At 40.9% G+C, this 20,194-nt stretch overlaps 1 protein-coding gene across 1 annotated transcript; it reads right to left on the reverse strand.

The window, feature by feature from the left end:
* Window positions 1–938: 938 nt before the first annotated feature.
* Window positions 939–19,724, reverse strand: LOC104843206 (MARVEL domain-containing protein 3-like). The gene is made up of 3 exons (XM_010586001.1): window positions 19,565–19,724; window positions 15,420–15,589; window positions 939–1,645 (listed from the first exon to the last, which is right to left on the reverse strand). The coding sequence occupies exons 1-3, from the start codon at window positions 19,678–19,680 to the stop codon at window positions 939–941; spliced, it is 993 nt and encodes a 330-aa protein (XP_010584303.1). The 5' UTR covers window positions 19,681–19,724.
* Window positions 19,725–20,194: the final 470 nt, after the last annotated feature.

Genomic DNA, 20,194 nt, shown 5'->3' on the forward strand with positions numbered 1-20,194 from the left:
TGGGGGTATACAATTACTGCTGTTCACTCATGCTTTCTATGTTTAGATACTGGAAGGACGCATGTACTTTCTCATTGTTACAGCATTCCCATGGAAAACTCCAGGGCAGCCAGCGTGTTCCTGACTCAGGCTCTGCCCACCACTGGCTGTGGAGTCAGCAAGCCAAACCTTGTTTAGGTGGTTCCAGAAGCAAGCAGTATCTTTATTAAGCTGATAGCTGACCAATGTGCTGCCTCTCAGGTTCTGATCTGTGCTCAGTGAAATGGGGAAAACTGGTAGTAGGGAACTGGAGGACCCAAACGCTGCCTTTGAACTTGCAGCTAGTTCCTCCCAGCAGCACTCCCCAGGGAGCACGTGATCGGTGTGTATCAACCCCCCTGTGACTCAAAAGATGAAATACTTCACTAGCCCAAGTGAAACAGGTCACAAGTGTAGCTTCAGCTCTGATTCAGAAAAGCACTCGAGTGTCCTTTGCTTTGTGAGTGGTGTGGCACAAGGCAATCGGATGCATTGACAGGCACAGGACCTGTTGAAGGCTGCCCATCCTAGCTGTGTAGTCAATTCCTTACGTCATGGCAGAGGAAAGGAAGTGGTTGTTAGCACAAGTTTGGCAGCACTGTGGTTGCAACCTGTTAACAGCAATTATCCAAAATTGCTGTTTGGATTTGCTCTGTGCAGGATGAAAACATTACAATCAAACACATTTTAAACACCAGAGTCCAGCCTGAGAGACTGATGCAAAAAACCTTGTTAAAACATCTGCTCAGTGTCAATTTTATTACATCATGTTATAGCAGTATTGTTACATTTGGTGATTCAATACACTTCAGCACCTTGTAGGACAATATATTGTGGACCGGTCGCCTGTTTAGCATGCGACACCCAGTGTCTGTCCCTTGCTGAAGGCCTAGCTCACTGGCACAGTCCCAGAGCTGACTTCACACTAACGTGGCAAGAGCCTGGATGTTGTGGGAGCTTTCAGAGGTCCTGTGGACAGCATGGTGGTTTCTGACGCCTCTGTCTCTAATGCCACTTTTGGGGCTGTGCTGAGCCTTGGCTGCGTGACTCTGGAAGGCGCGGACAGTTCGGATAGCAAGGATGCAGACCACAAAGCTGGCAAAGTACAAACAGGCGGCAGCAACACCAAAAAGGCCAACGGCCGCGTCGCCGCCCTGGACCACACAGTTCATGGAGGTATAACCACGGCGCGCATACAGCCTCTCGCGCCTCTTGCAAACTTCTGTGGAGTTCACCTGGCTGACAAAATGCAGGTAGAGGCCGACCGCCGCGACATACGCCACACCGGCCAGCAGGTTGAAGGCACATTCGCCTACCAGCAGCCCCGTCCTGAGCTGCTGGATGGGTTTTGCCCCCACGACGAGGAAGACGAGGGTAAGTACTGCTGCTGTTAAGCTGAAGGCGACTCCGCCGTACACGCAAGGGGCTCTCATCTGGGTGAACTGCATGTCTAGCTCCCTCACCTCCTGGAGCTCTGTACCCTCAAAGGGGCTATAGGCCGAATTCAGGCTAAAGGATCCAGTGCCGAAGCCGCCAAGGGACGTGAAGCCTGCAACAGAGGCTTGGGCAGCACCCACACAAATCAGCACCAGGAGGTTAACCGTGATTTCCACAAACTTCAAAATGCCTGTAAGGAGCAGAAAGATGGGAATAGATGTCAAAAACATGTCTTGTGCAAACTGAGGGTGACAGAAGTACACCAAAACCATAGACAGAGACCACTATTACTGAGAGAGTCCTCTTGGCTATAGCTACAGAAGAGCACTTAAAAAAAAAAAAAAAAAAAAAAGCGCAAGCTCTTGTGGGTACATTTCAGAGGTTTGGCAAATTACTTTTTTTAATTTGTCAGTGTGCTTGATAAATGGATCTTCATGCAGGGAAAGAAATCCATAAAAATTTTACTGTGCTTGTGTTAGTGCCAAGGCAAGCGCACAGTGATTGTATTTTGGCCTTAACTACTTGGCATAAGCACACTGAGCAAGAAATATCCAGTATGAACAAAATGCTGAGGTTAAAGCTGACAAAAACCTAGAAGATTCTAATGGCTTAAAAAATCGTTCAAGTTATTTAGGTCCTTTAAAACGTGTTTACTGCTTTAACTTACACCCTTTTTTTGTCTTTCTAAGTGTTTGTTAATTTAAACTTATTATCTAACCAGCTGCTACTTCCACTTCATCTCCTTCAGAGATAAAAATCTCTTCATAAATCTGAAGAAGCAGTTCCTGATTGCACAAAAAAAGGAGGAGGGGAAGGAGGCAAAAAAGACCTTATATGCAGAGGTAAGTTAAGTGAATTTGATACTGGGTCATGCGTTCTCTTCCACACCCCCAGCTTCAGAAGAAAGTCTTATGACTTCTGAACTGACTCTTCTCTTCTTTTTTCTTATGTTATGCTACTGATAAAAGTAACCAAGGTTTTTTAAGGGGAAAAAAAAAAAAAAAACCAAGCCCCTGGATAAATGACTTCTTTTTGTGGTAGTTGCCTGTCAGGAAGGTGCAGCATCTGTTAGATAAATCTGATTATTCTGTGACTGCTCACTAGGGGTCAGACTAAGATTAGTAAACATGATGGATGTTGAAGAGCAGCACAGCTGGACTTGCCTATTCGGGAAATGAAAACCCCTAGTGTAACAGGCGTGTTGCTCCTCAAGTTCTGAAGTTAATTACAGAATTGTGAATCTTATTATTTCATTGCAGTCTGACAGCCAAGAACGTAAGACACTCGACACAGTGGTCCTATATTTGTCTTTAAAGTGGGGCAGGATCTCCAATCTGCATACAGACTTTCATTTTATGCTGCTAATGTTGATCAGTATGGCATTTTCCTCTTTAGCAATGGCTCGGTTGCTGTCAAGGCTGTATGGGCTTGAAAAGAAAGGGCTGAAGCAGCATGCAAGGGAATTAGACAAATTCCTCTCTTGTGCTGCCAGATGCTTCTAACTGAAGAAAGCCAGTGACAGCCACCATGAAGGATTATCGGATATTCTCATTCTGCCCATTCTTATTCCCTCCACAGAGGGCTGAGGTAACAAGCACCTTCCTGCTGCCGCTTCCTTGTCACGGGAAGTTGCTTGCAATGGTTTGACAAGGGCCTTTGGCCACTTGAGGAGTTCCTGCTTCCCCCATACCCAGACCGGTCCCCTCACTTCTGCTAATGCAGCTGTAGGTAGGTACTGAGCCCATTCACATCATGGCCTTGCAAACCATCCCAGAAGCACAAAGGAGAGCAGTGATAATGGTGGTACTACCTGGGAATAGAATATCTGAGGCTCGGCATGTTTCAGTTTGCGTGCGCCTGTGTGTGTGTACATATATACATACACACGTGCATACATAGATTCCATACCCTAAAAGGAATTAGGTAGAGCACGCAGAGGAGACAAAGTGCTCTTGTGGAGGAGGAACTAAGCGTGCAGTTCTATGTGTTCTTTAGAGGTGATGCTGATTTCTGCATGACAACATGCCTTTTCCTTGACCCTTCCACACAACCATTTCTGTAAGACAGGGCAATAACCATGCTGGTTACCAAATCTGTTCAGGAGGCTTCAAATATTTCAAAGTAAATACTTGTGAAGCTAAACGCAAAGAGAAATTTAAATCCTGGTCCATGAAACAGGATTTGGAACTCCTTGTACCAAATTCAAAGAATGCAGCCAAAAGCCTCAATGTTTTTAATGGGTACAGAGTCATCTCTTTACCAGGACTGTTCAAAATATTTTGAAAGAGTAATAGCTGTACAGGACATTCATTGGAACTGGATCAGATATTTTTTGTCTGCTCAGTTGAGCTGTATAATATGCCTTCCAAATACAGGGAATCAATTTAGGTCCTCAGGGCCCTTGGACGGCGTTGGACGCAGAAGGCCACTTCCCTTTTTAAGGGCCGACTACTGATTTCATAGATGCTCCATCAGGAAGCAGTTCTTAAAAGTCTACAGGGAGGAAAGACCATTTGATTAAGGGAAACATAAATTTTAAATATGTTTGGGAACTTGGAAGTTGGAAATTCATGACCAGTCAGCTTTCTTCTACTGCTGTCTTCAGAATTTCCTTTTCGTCTATCACTGGTGAGGCACTCTGACCCGCTGAGCATCAACTTTTCCTGTACATCATCTTGCTGAGCTTTAGAAAAGGCAATTTTCTGTTGTCAAAGTAGTCAGCACCTGCTGCTAACCTCCCCACATTTATAACTAACCCCACTCCTCAATGATACTGCTCCAAAGCTTCCTATGTATTCACACAAATTCTGTATGCAACCCCTTAACATCACTGAGCTGATTGCTGGTACCATAGTAGAGCTGGCAGAACGTGTCTCTTTGCTCATGGGATGACAAATATGATCAGTGTAGGTCTACTGTATTTTTAACGGCAGCAGTAGATGCTGTAATAGCATGCTTGAAAAATTTCCTTAGACAGGGCATTCAGGTTGGACAGGTTTTGTATGTACCTGTACAGTTTTCACACATGCCCGCTGCAGAAATGATTAGAGTAACTAAACAATGGAGAGAGGCTCATTAGCAGTTACTCCACCAGTTATTTGCATCACATGGATTAACTTTAAAAAAAAAATTAATGCAATAACAAAGCCTCCTGGCTTAAAGAAAATCCTAAAATGATAAGCAGTACGTAGAACGAAGGTGTGAATTACAGGTCTACAATGAGAGCCAGCAGGGTTTGTGAAAGCAGCAGACAATTAGTAGAAGACCCTAAGGCCTTGTACAATCATCAGGGCTTTGATGGAAATATTAAGCCCTACAGCATGTTCAGATCTTGACCCGGACACCCCAAAAGCCTCATGCAACTTTGATCTGTGACAGTTATAAGCTGATACCCAATCCTACTAGAGTAGTATAAACAGGATAGACAGACTTGAGAAATAAGGAATAAAAGGACAGTTAAGTTTTGAAACTTAGCTCTGTCAAGGTATGCCAACACACACATACCAGCAGTGACCTATGTCAAGCAGTGTGCTGCTGGCAGAAAGGGCTGATTTAAAAGCCACGCTTTTGAGTCTGTGCTGCCACTCCTGCTTTCACAGGCCGGTTAGCTACATTATAGCTGAGTTAACAGCTGCAGAAACTAGACTGCCAACGTTCTTCCTACAGGAAAGTTACTTACCTCTACAACTATTCCCTAATCTCATGCAACAATGAACACATTACAAGACTTGAGTACAAAATGACAGAAGGTCTGAAAATCTCAGCACTCCACTGGTTTGGTTATTTTCTCCTTTCTCAAGTTCAAAATCTTGGGATCTATCTAAAATGTTACTGATTTGTGTCAAAATTAGCACAGTGAACAGCTGGCTTTGGGAACTAACCCTCTCTGTACTGAGCAAGTAACGAGACTCAAGTCTGGGCGCCTGGATTTCCATTTCCTTTCCAACTGCTTTTCAGCACTGAAGGTGAGAACGGCTGCAATCTAGAAGACAGTAGGTGTTGCCAGAGCTTTCCAGAGAATTGTGTCATACATTCCATAAAATCTAAATCTGCAATGGATACTAACTTCAATGTATCATAGTTGTTAACTTTGAAGCCAGTCTTTTTTTGCTGCCGGTAGGCTTCCCGCTAGAACAAACGGCAGCCTTCCAATTTATACTATTAATCTACTATTCACTTTTTCTTTCCCTTCCATTCCAGGTGCATGCCGGGCTACTACCATGGTATTAACCCACTGATCAGTGGTTTTGTTGTCTGTCATATAGTGGGCTCAAACATCCAGCAAAGCAGCCAGGCAGGATGTTAAGGGTACAGATCCACAGGCAGCTGACCTCATTCTAATGGCTCTTACCCTTGGCTGGGCAGTCACCACTTTTCTCCCCTACCCAGTAATAACTCCAGTCTAGCATTAGGCCCTTCCAAGAGCTGTTTTAATAGATTAAAATAGCAGGAAACGATTCAACCCTTTTCTTGTGTGCTGCTGTTTTTTCCTGCAACTTTAGCAACTTGAAGTGACTCAGAGCATATCTGATGAGCAATTGTGCTGGCATGAGTTTAGCAGGGGAAATAACATGGCCAGGACCAGAGAAAGACCAGAAACTCTCCTTTTCAGGTGAGATGAGATGTTAAATCTGCATGCTCTGCCTCACAGAACTACACTGCGGCTGAGCGTGTGGTACCCAGTAACTCAACTGTGTGCTCAAGTCTCATGTGTGTTGGAAGCTGTGAAGAGGCTTTTTCATCCAGGCACTGTGGCAGGATGGCCCCAATGTTCAGGTGTCAGGATCACAGTGTGCGTACATAAAGTAAAATGGTCAATTCACATTTGTTCCTATGTTTCTGCAGCTGACAAGAATCAAACTGTAGAACAATCAGTTTTGGCAGTTTCTGCTGAACTCCCCTGACCCCACAAGGGCCTGACTAATAGAGGAGGCCTTCAAAGTGTCTCCCTCCACTGCGTCTTGGCACAGGAGTCACTTTTTTCCTCTGTTGACTGCACATGGACTCTTTTGGTATCATTCTTTCCTCTTGAGTTAACATCCCTGTGTACTTCTAAGATATTTTATGTTTGTCATTCTCCATTATGGCTTGCTTTCTCCCTCTGCTTCCTTTGCAGGCCATGTACCACTGGGACCAGCAGTACCCAGCTGGCACCCTGGGGTGCCCAGCTTGGCCGTCTGGGACACCTCGACCCCAGCGGCAGGGCAGCAGTGGTAGGAGCCCCACAGGTCAGTGGTGCCTGTGTCACATCCTGTTCGAGGTCACTCCAGGAGAAGGGAAGAGAGGAGTTCAAGGCTACAACACACACATTAAAAAGCATTCTCCCAGCCTTTCTCACTGACAGGCTTTTGGTTTTTTTGTCTTTTTGTCTTTTGGTTTTTTTCCCAGTTTGGGTAGCTTTCCACTTTTCAGAGGTAATTGTTTTGGTTTGGTTTTTTTTTTCCAAAGAAGCAGACAAGTATTTTGACCATATATAGTGACTTACAAAAGCAGCAGTCAGTCCTGAAAAGGATCTCAAATGCTGAACTTCTCTTGCCAGTGCAGGTTTGGCATTCCCCAGCGAGTAAAGGCACAGCTCAACGCGCAGCTTTGGTCACCTCTCTCCTAAACTGAGTCAGTTACGGGAGGAATAGATAAGGGAGAAGGGGGAGAAAATGTCAAAGGAAAAAGGGGTTTTGTTCTGCTTTTGGAAGAGGACAAAAATGTAACAGAAGTGGGGAAGAACCAAAACAGTGGAGGAGACTGAACAAGGGAAATGAAATGGAGACAACAGTTGCAACAGATTAAAAATATTAAATTTGGATGCAAAGTATTAAAACATCTTACTAATGGTATTATTTCCCTTATGTATACCAGTACAAAACCAGTAACGAGAATTCAACCAACTTCACTGATACAGGATCAGGGCAATACACAGCTTTGTCGTAAACAAACAATTCCCCCCCAAGCCCCCACCTCACCATTGTTTTTGTGGGTCTCTGTGTTCCTCAGCCAGTGGTGGGATTTAGCTTTCACTGAATTATGCTAAAATCTCCCTAATGGAGTAATGTTCAAAGGCGGAAAAAAACACAACCCAACCCTAAAACACAGGAGTTAGGCAATGTAACACCAACAGAATCTTGGCTTTTCAAAGGACCCAAGGGAACTACATACTCAGAGCCAACTGAATTTAAATGGCACCTAAGTAAGTGCCCAACACATTTATGCTCATTTGAGATATCCGTCTTACTGGAAGTCAATGGAAAACTAGTTAAAAACTGGAAAAATTAAATGATTTATGTGCTCTAGAAAGACACATTATTATTGTCTTTTAATAAGTTGTCCCTCTTTAGTGAAGATAATCACTCCATTAGGAAATCTCAAAGGATGACCAGCCTTGTTTTTAATGATTCAGAGAAGCCTTGCATTCACAATCAGAGTGCTCAGATCCAAATGTATTGTCCTGTTTTTCCTGTGTATCATCTTCCCTTAAAGAACTACTGTCCCACCTGCTCTATTCCTTCTGCTTAATACCCTCCCATCCTCTAAACAGTGCTATCCCATTTTTCACAGGAAAGGGTGGACTTAATTTGTAGAACTACTGTATCAGCCTCTACCCCCATAGTTTCCCACCACTGTATGACACTAAGATTTACTTGCCACCAAGATACAGTTTCAGTACAACCCAGCCCCTGCCTGCATTTATTTGTTCCCAGTAGTTCCTTAAAGCATCACTTCTAGCATGTTCTTGATTTCTCTCCTGTTAACCAAGCATAAGTCATCTTCCACAATTTTGGAGAGGGTGGGAAGCAAAAAGTCTTGCATTAAACTATAGCACTTGGCAGTCATGATTTAAACACAATGGCTGTAAAAGACTGTACATATATTTGTAGCACTGGTAGGTCTCTGCATGGTTACCTCATGTTCTGCGTTTCAGGAAACAGCATTTTTTCTTCCTAATGTACCCATAGTTCTTTCAAGTAGTGAACAATTATCTTGGTATCGAAACAAACTTGCAGGAGTTGTTTTTTTTAAAGTTTGGAAAACAAACGCTTTTGTTCCTTAGGCCAACTTTCCATAGCCACTCCCTCTGTTTGAACCAAAACTGAGCTGCCTTTAGAAAGTACAAAGACTGGCGTGTTATTTCTCTTTAAGTAATCATAGCGTGGCTGAAGGTAGGTCAGGTCGGAGGCACCTGTGAACCTAAGCCTCTCATTCACTTTACCAATTGTCAGTTGTCACACTTGGTGAGCAACATTCCTGACTGGGTGGATTTTCTCCTTTAAGTGAGCTAAGATTGCCTGCTCAAGAAATACAGCTATATTCAATAGATAGTCAGTCTGCTGTATTAATTAGCTTTGAGAGCCACTTCTTAATGAGAAAAACTTTTCTTGGTCCCCAGAATTTGTGTCAGATGTGGGGAAGGCAAACCCAGTGGTCTTAGATGGTACAACTGGTAAAGAGCAGACTTCACTGGGAAATCTTAGTTAAGAAGCACGGGCTAGAGTCTAACACATACCTAACAGCTAACATCAACTTTGCCAGTATCTTCCCCTGCACACTTAAGTGAGTCTTCTCAGTTGTGTTTCTCCCCTCTCTAAAAACAATAGTGTACATGTTAGCACAATGCCAAAAGGTGGATGAAAAAAATTTGATATAAAGATGTGGGCAGAGTGAAGTTGCATATGTTGACAGAGCAACAGTTGCTAAAGACCACGTTTGACATCTGCAACTAGCGTAGAGCTAACTGCTCATGGCCATTTGCGTTTCACAGCAAACAGGACTTACCTCCAAGTGAAATACTTTAACTTCAGAACAGAAAGGTTATCTGCAGGTCTGTCACTGTATCTTGTTACTGTGCAATTTTAATAAAGCATTTTGAATAACTGGGATTATTTTAATCTGTACAGCTCCATTCAATTCTCGCTACTAATATCCTCTGTCTTCACAATTACAAGATTAAAAAACTCAATGGCAAATTCAGTCTGTTAGCCACACTGTATTTAAAATATACTTTGTAACAGATAGGAGGGATAAGCCATCTAATTACAGTGAGACTATAGGGGACCTTAGTGCTCCCTTCTTACAGCAGAAATATGTTGAAATTAACTGCCACGGGAACAGTGTCTGACAGCTTTGAGCATAATTTAAAGGAGCTAAACATGGCAGACTGTAGGGGCAAAATGTGAAGATGGTAACTACAAAATACAGCAGTTTCTAATCTTTTTGGGTGCCTCCACAGCAATGTAAGTATCCTGCTGACCACTACGGAAAAGATCTAACATGTGCTACTGAACATACTTGTCAAATGCTTGTTTTCATCCACAAAGTTATATTATGCACATTTAATTGCCCTTCAGGTTTTTTGAACATACATAACTGAAGCTACAGAAGTTCTTCAGTCCAATGCCTCTTGCAGACCACTATTCTCCCCCAACATCGCCACAAGGGATACAAGCACTCTGAAAATAATTCTCCCCTCCTGCTCCCACATCTGACTCCAAGAAGAGTGGTATCAGGATGTAACAGAGCAACATAATAGCAGCAGTATAATAGTTATGAACAGCAACATAACTCAAACCAAGTGTCTACTAGTGTGAACCCTGTGTTTAGGGTGACTTTTCATCTCAGTATTTTTTCCAGTCTATCAGTATTTGCCAGCAGGCATAGCTGCAGGAAAAAAAATTATACTGGGTTTGTAAAACAAAAGCTTATAGATGTTTACATTTGAATTAAAGCTGGCTTGTTAGTGCATGAATATATCCTGGAGAAAGTCATTGTTACTCCCTAATTCTATTTCCTCCTCCAAATAAATTCAGTTTGATATTTCCTCCTGGCTATGCTTGAAATTGGAGACTTTTCTTGTTGTTACAAACCATAATGCTGTCTTTTTCTGAGAGGAAACTGGTCTGAAGGTTTTAACAATTGTGGATGTTAGAATGTAGGCTAAAGGCATGATTGTTTGAAAGTGCCTACAATATGCTTAAGAAATCTGACACTATTCATGGTGCAAAGCTGTATTCATGGCAGCAAAGAACAGGGATTCAATTATTCTTGCTCCCCCACAAACTGTTTTCTAACCTTTTTAGTGCTGTCTCCCTTAAATGCCAAGTGGGTTGAAGAATTAAAAAAAAAAAATGACTAGCTCAGAAATTATGACCAGCACAGTACAATTCTATACAAGGCAAAATGCAGGCGTTTCCTGAATCACATACTGACTGAAGATGGGAGAAACTTAGTTTGCCTTCACTGTTTAAGCAAAACTAAAGGAAGCATTATCCTGGAATTGCATTGTTCTACCTCTTTCACACCAATATACATAATAAAAAGAAAATGAAAATTTTCAAGGTCAAGTGACCAAATATCTATGACCAATTTAAGATCAGCAATTCACTCTTGGGTTCAAGATTTTGCTCTCTCTAAGGTAAAGGAAGCGCCATGGCAGCCAGCCTTGAACATGTCTCTCATTCCCTCTGGTAACAAAAAGCACGGAATCTGGTTATAATTGCAAAGGACCCGGGGGGGGGGGTGTCCTTTAAAAGGCAAGTGTGATTACTGATTTCGTTTTTCCACACAAAAGAGAGAACTACAGAAATTTTACCTTTGCTGTGAAAAGCAAGTTGAATGTTTTCTTCTGAAAGAATTTAATCTGTAAGTATCCCCAGGCCAAAAACTCTTGTTTTCAATGTGCGCCGCTTTAAATGGCACGCACTATTGTGCATAAGTTGTAAGAAATGGCTATTGCAAGCAGTAGTTCCTTAGCTGATGAAAGGTTTGTCTTTATCACAAACGGTTTATGTCCAATTCCCATATAATTATATAGAGCATCTAGACAGCTTGACACCAGTCTATAAGCTGTTCCTCAAGTCTCTTTCACTACTACAGAAACAGAAGGTGGCAGACTTCTGTGTTTCTGTTGCCTTTTGAATCTGTAATCTGCAGATCCACAAGTGTGACATCCCTATGAAAAAAAACATAGAAAGACTAGACGTAAAGATCGCATAGCAGGGAAGAGTCAATAGTTCGTTAGAGGAAAGTCATTTGAAAGAATGAGCAGATATATGAAGACAGGCAATCCAAGTGGTAGTGCTCTTAAATGACACAAGCTCCTGTGGGATAAAAGATCCTCTCACAGGTTAGTAGTGGTTAAAAGAAAATGAAGAGTAAGAGGAAACAACTAGTTTTTCAAAGAAATAGAGTTAAGAGAGAAACCTCTGTTTTGTGCTGCCTGTCACTAGTTATGCCCGTGTTAGCAGTGCAATGGGAGTGGGTCTGTAGAATCAAACAGTTGGAGCTGAAGACCTAGGGGCTACATGATATGCATTTTTCTGGGGAGAGATAAGTACTTCATTTTAGCTCTAGTTTGGTTCAAAGGACAGAGTACCGGCTAGTAGTTAGAGCTCACCCTCTCGTTTAGTTTTATCCAAAGGAAATATAGTTTGTGCATCCTGAGACTGCTCTGCAACATGGCCCAAAGAGCTGTAAGTGGGGACTCCAAAGAACTTCAGCTCAAAAGTACACACCAAAAAACTATGGTAGATGCACAGACTAAGAAATTGAAAAGACTGAAAAGTGAGATGGTGAAGTCTGTTTTAATAATAATCACAAAAAAATTCTTCATGATTGCCAACTGTAAAATTGGTAGGTTGCTGAGAGCTCAAGCTTTTGAATGAGAAATTAATGAAATCAGTGTTTAATAATCAACCTCACACTTCATGTACATACACAAACACACCACCCCCACCCCATCTACAGAGCACACAGATGGGCTCTGAACAAATCACTTCCACTCAGGAAAGACACCAGTTTTTTTATCGGTTCACTGATAGTCAAACGCCACGCAAAAAGCTAGGAAGCATTAGGATACAACTACAGAACCAGAACCTTTATGCAGATGTCTGATTCTTTTGGGAATTTATCTTGAATTGTGAGTGCAGTTCTGGTCAGCCCATCTCAAAAGGGTGCAAAGGATCTGGAAAAGGTATAAGGCTGGCAAGCTAATCAGAACCGGAAAGACTTCGCTCTTGATAGGGATAGAACTGATTATTCTTCAATCTATGAAGAAGCAATAGGAGCACAGTGACAGGGAGGAAGGGAAGACTTCACTCCAAAATCATAAATCTCATGAAGAAGGTACATATATGAGATTACCATTAGGTATTTTGAATACCACCAGAATCAGAGACAACTTCTTTAAAATGTTTTAAGGAACAAAACAGTACCTCTTCAAGTGGCACAAAGAAACTGTGGAACTCCTTGTCATAAGGTAACATGGAGGCCAAACATTCAAAAGGGGATTCAGAAAAGGATTAATCAAATTTGATAGGTCTGTTAAAAGGTATCAAACATAACAGAAGTGAATGCAGTTTTCCAGTTCAGAAAATTCTACCAATCAGAAGTTTGGAGAGTATTCCAGAGGACAGCTCACTCTCTACTGGTCCAAACTCTGACGGTCTTCCTAAATTTGCACTCTAGTACATTGTTTGAGAGGATGCGCAATTAGGTACCTTGTATGATCCAGTACGGCTAGCCACATGATCCTACCTGAATGGCTTTGAATAGGTATTGCTCATATAACATTTTAACAGACTTTTTTCCTCCTGTTTTCAAGATGAAAGGATAAAAAAGGAGCAGAATGTTTTGAAGTTTCTTAGATGGTATCAAATGATCCTACCAGCAAAAGGGGTCAGTATCAATTGTTTCTTCCATTATATTTGGGTTGGGTTTATTTTCTTAAGGTGGTTGTAGGAAAAAAACAAGGGGGTGCAGATTAGGGAAGGAAGGTGGAAATTACAAAGATAGGAAAAGGATATCCTTTTTTCTGCTGCTGCTTGCAGCTAAGGTGTTTGAAGCATCCCTGAAAAAATAACTGCCTGTTCCTGAAACTCAGCTTTAGCTTTTCGGGATATTGCTGGTGAAAAGCATGGATGAAGAGGGCAGTATCTGGGTGAAGCAAATACTTTTCAGAGCTCTGGTTGTTTAGAATTCCTCTCTAGTTTGCCAAACCGGTCAACATGCACAAAGATCGTAAGTATATTTGCTTGGCAAAAGAAAAAGGAAAAAAAAAACACCAAAAACCATAGTGAAAGCAGAGGGATGCACAGTCAGAAACTAAGGTTCACGTTTCAGTTGTTGCTTTGCAAAAGACGGTGGTACATCACTTGATTTCCTGGCCTTGTTTGATACTAGCCTATTTTAGAATTATGGTTATTGGGAAGGGGGAATTTCACCAGAGTGCTGATAAATCATTGGCAAAAGAAAGAGATGGTTAAGAAGTATTCATGGGAACTTTTTTCATGCTGTAAGAAGTTGTAGCTCACATGTACTAGCTTCTTAGAAAACAATCCATGTTGCTTTTCATTTATAACATTTACTATGACTGCAGGGAATACAGAATTCTGCAAAACAATTGTAGGAAATTTTGCTAAATCTTGGTACTTTAAAAAATTAAACAGGGGAGTAACATTGTCCTAATCTTATCAACTTCCAATATCTTTTCATTTTTTGAAATAAAGCTGCTAATAAAAGGGTTTATTTTCTACATGATCTCTTTTCCCTCCTCCACTGCAAGCTCAGACATGAAATTTTTGGAAAACACTGAGCAATACATGGAGGAGGGGTGGGATTGAAATCATCATTGTCAACTGATGCATCCAGAACTAGGACATTTTGAAAATGTTAATGATGTTTAATGCACTGAAATAATGAGAAGCAAATGCAGGGAAAAAAAAAAAAAACAGCAAGTCACAGTAAGCTATCCATAAGTCTAAACAACCAGTGAAACTGAAAACTAAAAATAACTTGCCACTTCATTTTTCTAAAGCTGTGATAAAATAAGGCATGGAGTTTTCTAGAGCTTCTCAGACAAATTAAAATAATTTAGTATTGTTGAAGAAGAAATTGCTGATACAATTTTATCGTGGATAAAATATCAGTATGACTCTGTATCATTAAATATGCTCTGCTAACTGTTAGAGTTAAATCTCCTCGAGATGAAAAACAAACTGCATACAAATACACAGAACATATTTATAAGAGAAGATAGTTCAGCTCACTCTTAAAATTGTTCACATATTCACATACAGAGAAATACTAAGAGTAAACTGAGTGTGTTATTTAACTTTCTTTCACGGATTGAAGAAATAATCTAACATTATGTATTTTAATTTACTTCCAACAACTAAACTCTTCATTTGTCTCGCTGCTGGAGGACACTGAAAGGCTGTTTATAGACTTCGGTCAAAGACTTTGCACCTAACTGCAAGTTTCAACTCAGACTGCAGTTGACCTTTCCTACAAACTAGGTGAGAATGCTCATTGTCCTGGAAGAGGAAAAACTTTAAAGGGAGTAATGGGTATTTCAGCGACTTTTTTTTTTTCAGTTTATGGGAACAAGTTTACTAAGTATTAAGGCTGATTTCTTCCCACGTTAGTGCGCATTTCTCTGCTTCTTGTAGTCACTTTCTAGCTATGAAAAAAACCAAGTACTTCTCAAGAGCTGTTTTATTGGATTCATGTCCGTAAAATAGTTTTGTCTCCCGCAATGTTGCTTTATAAAGATGTATCAGTGATGACTGGATTAAATCCAGAGTTGATAACAAGCCTGAGAAGAATGTGTCAGAAGTAAACAAGCATCAAATCTTCAACAGCCATCTTTAAATTGCCTACAGATGCAAATACCTATTTTACTCCTAAATCCCAAAGGTTAACTCCTGCTGCACAACCTGGGCGATTATACACATGACCCACTCTGATGCTATGGATGCATACTCTGGTGATGCATTTTCAAGTATCTCAATATCTCTGTATATCTTGCTTTTAGATGCCTAAAATGTGCTAGTTACCCACAGTTATGCCATTCATTAACTCTCCCAGTTTGTTTGGTTGTTTGTTTTTTTTTTTAATATTCCTCTAGCTTCACTTTGTTGTGCTTCTAAACACAGAAGGTGGATGGGCGGATGGCAGGCAATAAGAATCTCACATACCTCTTGTTGTGCATACCTTTGAACACTTCATCGAGAAGGTTTCCTTGGGAGGATAACACGCTGGTGGTGGGCCAAAATATTCCCGTGCTGCTCCTGAGGTTTTAGAGTAAGGGTCTAAGCAATCAGTAGAAGTCCTTGAGTGCTGGCCACCTCGGACGTCTTCTGTTGATCTACAATAGAGTAAACGACTAATGTATATTAATTCAATCCTGCTCTCTCCTGAACATTAGGACATGAGAAACTGGCAGACGCTAGTTTACTCATAGGTATCTCATCTTTTTTGCTTGCGTGTTTTGAAAGCAAATATCCCAAATAAATCTGTATTCACAAGGATATTTGCACTTGATCGTTCTTATTTTGGAAAACTGTGCACTCACTGAGTAGGCTGGCTGAATAGTTCATGGTACTTGCAAAAGGTAGCAAGGAGGAGGGTGTGGGGAGAGTTCCTGTTCCCATAAAAACAAGTAACAGCTTTTTCATGAAAACCAAACATTTTTAGCTAGGCCACAGCAGCCCAGAGAATAAAAATTATAATTATTTTCACACAATAAATGTGTAAAGTAGCACAACTATTTCACGGGTAAGCGTTTTGTCAAGTTTATACTTCTAATTACCGTGTCTCACAAAGATGCCTTTTAAAAGAACGAAAGCTGTTAAAAGAAACAGATAAAGACTTTAAAGTGGGGAAAAAAAATTCCTATATAAATATTTCTCTTTTTGTTTTTTGAGGTCTTTGATGATATTTGAAAAGGAATCTAAAATCGACCCCAAAAAATCAGTTTCTTGTGTCTCCAATCAGACTCTTCATTCGTATACTTCAAAATGGAATTGTCCACTTTGCTGCAATGACATACAGCTCCACATCTGAAGCCTGATGATTTTTAAGGTTGGTGAGATTTAGATTATTCTATGGGAAAAGTGCAGTTTTCCCTTTTTAAACTGAGTTAACACTCAGGTTAAAAGAAACATTGGCTGTAAATTGTTTTGTAAGTGTCTGGTCTGATCTAAATGTTCTCCCTCATTTGAAGGAGAATTGGAGCTTGTCTTTTTCAAGGTACAGCTGGATGATTTTGTTATTAGAGGGTATTTTAAGTCTCATTCAGCATTACTATTTTTAAAAGTCATCTTCCTGTTCAGTTTTTATCTTGAATTTCTTATCCACTGATCAGCATTTTCAACTGTAGTTTTGTTTCCTAGTATCACTGCACTTCAATAAGGTTTATCTTCATCCAATTCCAGATTCAACTTACAAGTATTATCTCATTCATCCACATTAAATCATGTTCTTTGTAGTTTCTACATTTTAATTAAGACATTCAATAACAAGACCAATGCTAACATCTCCGCATGCTGTTGCCAACAGCTCTATTTGGCCGAAAGATTTCTGATTTTTCTGACCTCTGTCCCGTGTCTTGTGCAACCACCAAAGCATCCTGCGCAGCTGTGTCACATAAATTAAATAAGCTCTGTGATTTATAAGACTTCCAGTTAACTTGAAAGCAATCCCTTTGGTACTTCTGATGCAGCTGCTTCTCTCTATTGTATCCTGCTACTTGCCAGAAAACAAAACAAAACAAATAAAAACCCCCTAATGTTTAGCAACACAGTACAATTAGGAAAAAAAAATATCTTTCTTTTAGATGCTTTTTTTCTCACAATGGCCTATTCTGGCCACCTTTGCTCCTGTTTTTCTTCAGGACTTTCCAGTTCTGGGTAATGCAACTCTTTCTCGTCAGCAATGAGAGGAACCTTGCTATAGGAGTTTCAGACAGAAATGCATTTGGAAAGAGAAATACTCTGGCTAGAAAGTCTTGCTCCTAAGGGATGAAAGCATTAGGCACCCAAATTAATGGCTTCCACAAAACTCTTCCTATCTATTTCATTATAGTATCTGGAGATCTGTTGGTCAATCAGCATAAGACTTCACCAAAATACTGACATTTCCTTACAAAAGCAGCTGGTTTTGTTGTGAGAGCTAATGTCCTGGTTTCAGCTGGGATGTAGTTAACTGTCTTCCTAGTAGCTGGTACAGTGCTATGTTTTGAGTTCAGTATGTGAAGAATGTTGATAACACTGATGTTTTCAGTTGTTGCTCAGTAGTGTTTAGGCTATAGTCAAGGATTTTTCAGCTTCTCATGCCCAGCCAGGGCACCTGACCCAAACTGGCCAACAGTGTATTCCATACCATGGGACGTCCCATCTAGTTTAGGAACTGGGAAGTGGGGGGGCAGGGATTCGCCGCTCGGGGACTGGCTGGGTGTCGGTCGGTGGGCGGTGAGCAATTGCCCTGCGCATCATTTGTACATTCCAATCCTTTTATTACTACTGTTGTCATTTTATTAGTGTTATCATTATCATTATTAGTTTCTTCTTTTCTGTTCTATTAAATCGTTCTTATCTCAACCCAGGAGTTTTACTTCTTTTCCCGATTTTCTCCCCCATCCCACTGGATGGGGGGGAGTGAGTGAGCGGCTGCGTGGTGCTTAGTTGCTGGCTGGGGTTAAACCACAACAGCTAAGCAGGGGAAATGCTGTTAGGTTAAGCCAAACTCCATCAAAACAACTGATGGAAAAGTTTTTTGATTAGTTGTAGTGAGGTCTGGCGCCCCCCAGATTCTCAGCTTGACTCTAAGAATTATCTCCATAGCTATTACAGATCTGTAGCTGCAGCTTCCCTTCCTCTAACCCCCAGTGGATACAGGGACAGTCTGTTAGCCCTTACAGTCCATCCACCAATTTTCAGTCTCTATGTCCAGTCATTTAAAACTAATAGCAAAAACAAGATGTCCAGTGAAGTGCTTTATTAAGAAATGGTGGTTTAATTTATAGCTATCTGTTCACACATTGCTTATATTATGCTATATATATATATTAAAAAAAAAAAACACACAAAAAAACCAAAATCCCAACCCTTTTTTTTTTTAACTCTCCACAGTGCAATTAATACATTCCTGGCATTTGCTGCTCTCACTTCTAATATGTTCAAGATAATTTAACTACATCCCTTTCTGATTTCTGCTTTTGCTAAGGACAGTCATTCAGCCTCTGATTATTAGGCCGAACTTTGTTCCCATTTCTCTCCAATTTTTCATGATTTAAGAGAGACAGAGGAAAAATTCATTAGCTATTTTCATAATGCAATAGGATTACCACCATCCAAATTTTTATACTTAGCCATAAGTACTCCTTCGGTCCACACAGTGCTCTTTGCTGCTTTTATTCTCATCCTGTTTTTCTTGCTAAAATGCATATTATCAGGGAGTACTTCAGTAATTCAGCTTTTCAACAATCTTAGTTCTATTCATCTCTTCTCCCTCTTTGCCTCTATTCTTAAATTGCCCTACAATCATACCCTCAGAGACTAAATAGGAGTGACGAACACTTCACTGCCATGGCCAATTTGCCAGTGGTGTTTAGAACTACAGACCTCTCTCCTACAATGCAGTCACTGGCATGCCCTTAAAGGAAAACAGCCTAAGCTTGCATCTAATATGCTGTAGGCTGGCCAGGCTGGAAGGAGACTTGTAATATCCTAAGAGTTAATTTGTCACTCCAAACCTATTAGTTGATCTGCTTATTGTGCTGATGGGGGCTGACCCACTATCAAGAGCCGCAAACAGCCTTAGACACGTAAACAAGTACTCATTTATTGACTGCGACTACTGAAATTAATTTTGGTTTAGATTAATATGAACTCGTTCACAGCTGAACTAGAGCAACTTGAGAGTTCAGTAAGTCCCTATGCTGGTCTCAGTCACATAACATTCTCATTTAAGCAATGCATATTTGGCAAGCCATGGCTTGCTGTCACCTGCTGACCAGCCTCTTCAGGGACTGTACTAAGACACATGGCCACACTTCACCTACTTGTGACCCAGCTTGATCCAGACAACCCCAGGAAATTCACACCTCTGCCAGTGTCACGCAGCCTATGTTTCTGCCCCCTCTTGAGCTCAATACAAAGAAAAACATTAAATTTCTAACTGTAAAATAGCTCCCTGATTCCAAATGTGGCATGCTTGACTATTTCAAGGCTGAGTAAATGATTTCTTCACTATTGTAATATGGAGGTATTTAACAGCAAACAAAGATGACAGACATTATAGACCTGCTGTGATATGTTTCCTTAAGGTGATAAAGACATACCTTGCATTGTACGGGTATGGTTTTCTCGCTCTTCTGTCTTCCTCGTATCTATCAGATCCATGGTTCTCATGGTGCCCATATTGCTTATCTTGGTATCGTCTCCCGGCATGAGACATCTTGTTTCTTACATGTAGTCTTTCTTTCTAAAATAACTTCCTGAACCAGAGAAATAAAACTCATTCATTTTATAGCTCTACTTAAAGTTATTCATTTACCAGCACTCCCATTCATTTCATGCTGATTCAAGACTTGGTACAGACTTCCTTAAGAAGCGAAGGAAGTAAAACCCTTTAAACTACAAGTAAAGCAACTTCATTAAAGAAGAAAGTTTTTCTTTACATTTTCCTATTCATCGAGTAATTGTAATGTTTCTATATTCAACATTTATTGCGCTTAGCTTATTTACTTAGGTCCGCTCTGACTCTCCTACCTTTGCTGCAAGGACAGGGCATGGTGTCCACTAAGCACGTGAATCGTGGCTTCTCTAACGTTGTCCCTTACATAAAGTATTAAACCCAGCAAATACCAGCGCATTGCACGAGCGTGCACACAACTGCCACTGACGGCAGGGCAAACCTGGAAGCGCAAGCTGTGACCTTTGTCCTGGAAGTTTCTTTGTCCTGGACGGTT

This window comes from Haliaeetus leucocephalus, unplaced genomic scaffold, assembly GCF_000737465.1.
Source record: "Haliaeetus leucocephalus isolate CR32 unplaced genomic scaffold, Haliaeetus_leucocephalus-4.0 Scaffold137, whole genome shotgun sequence".
NCBI classification, from domain to species: domain Eukaryota; kingdom Metazoa; phylum Chordata; class Aves; order Accipitriformes; family Accipitridae; genus Haliaeetus; species Haliaeetus leucocephalus.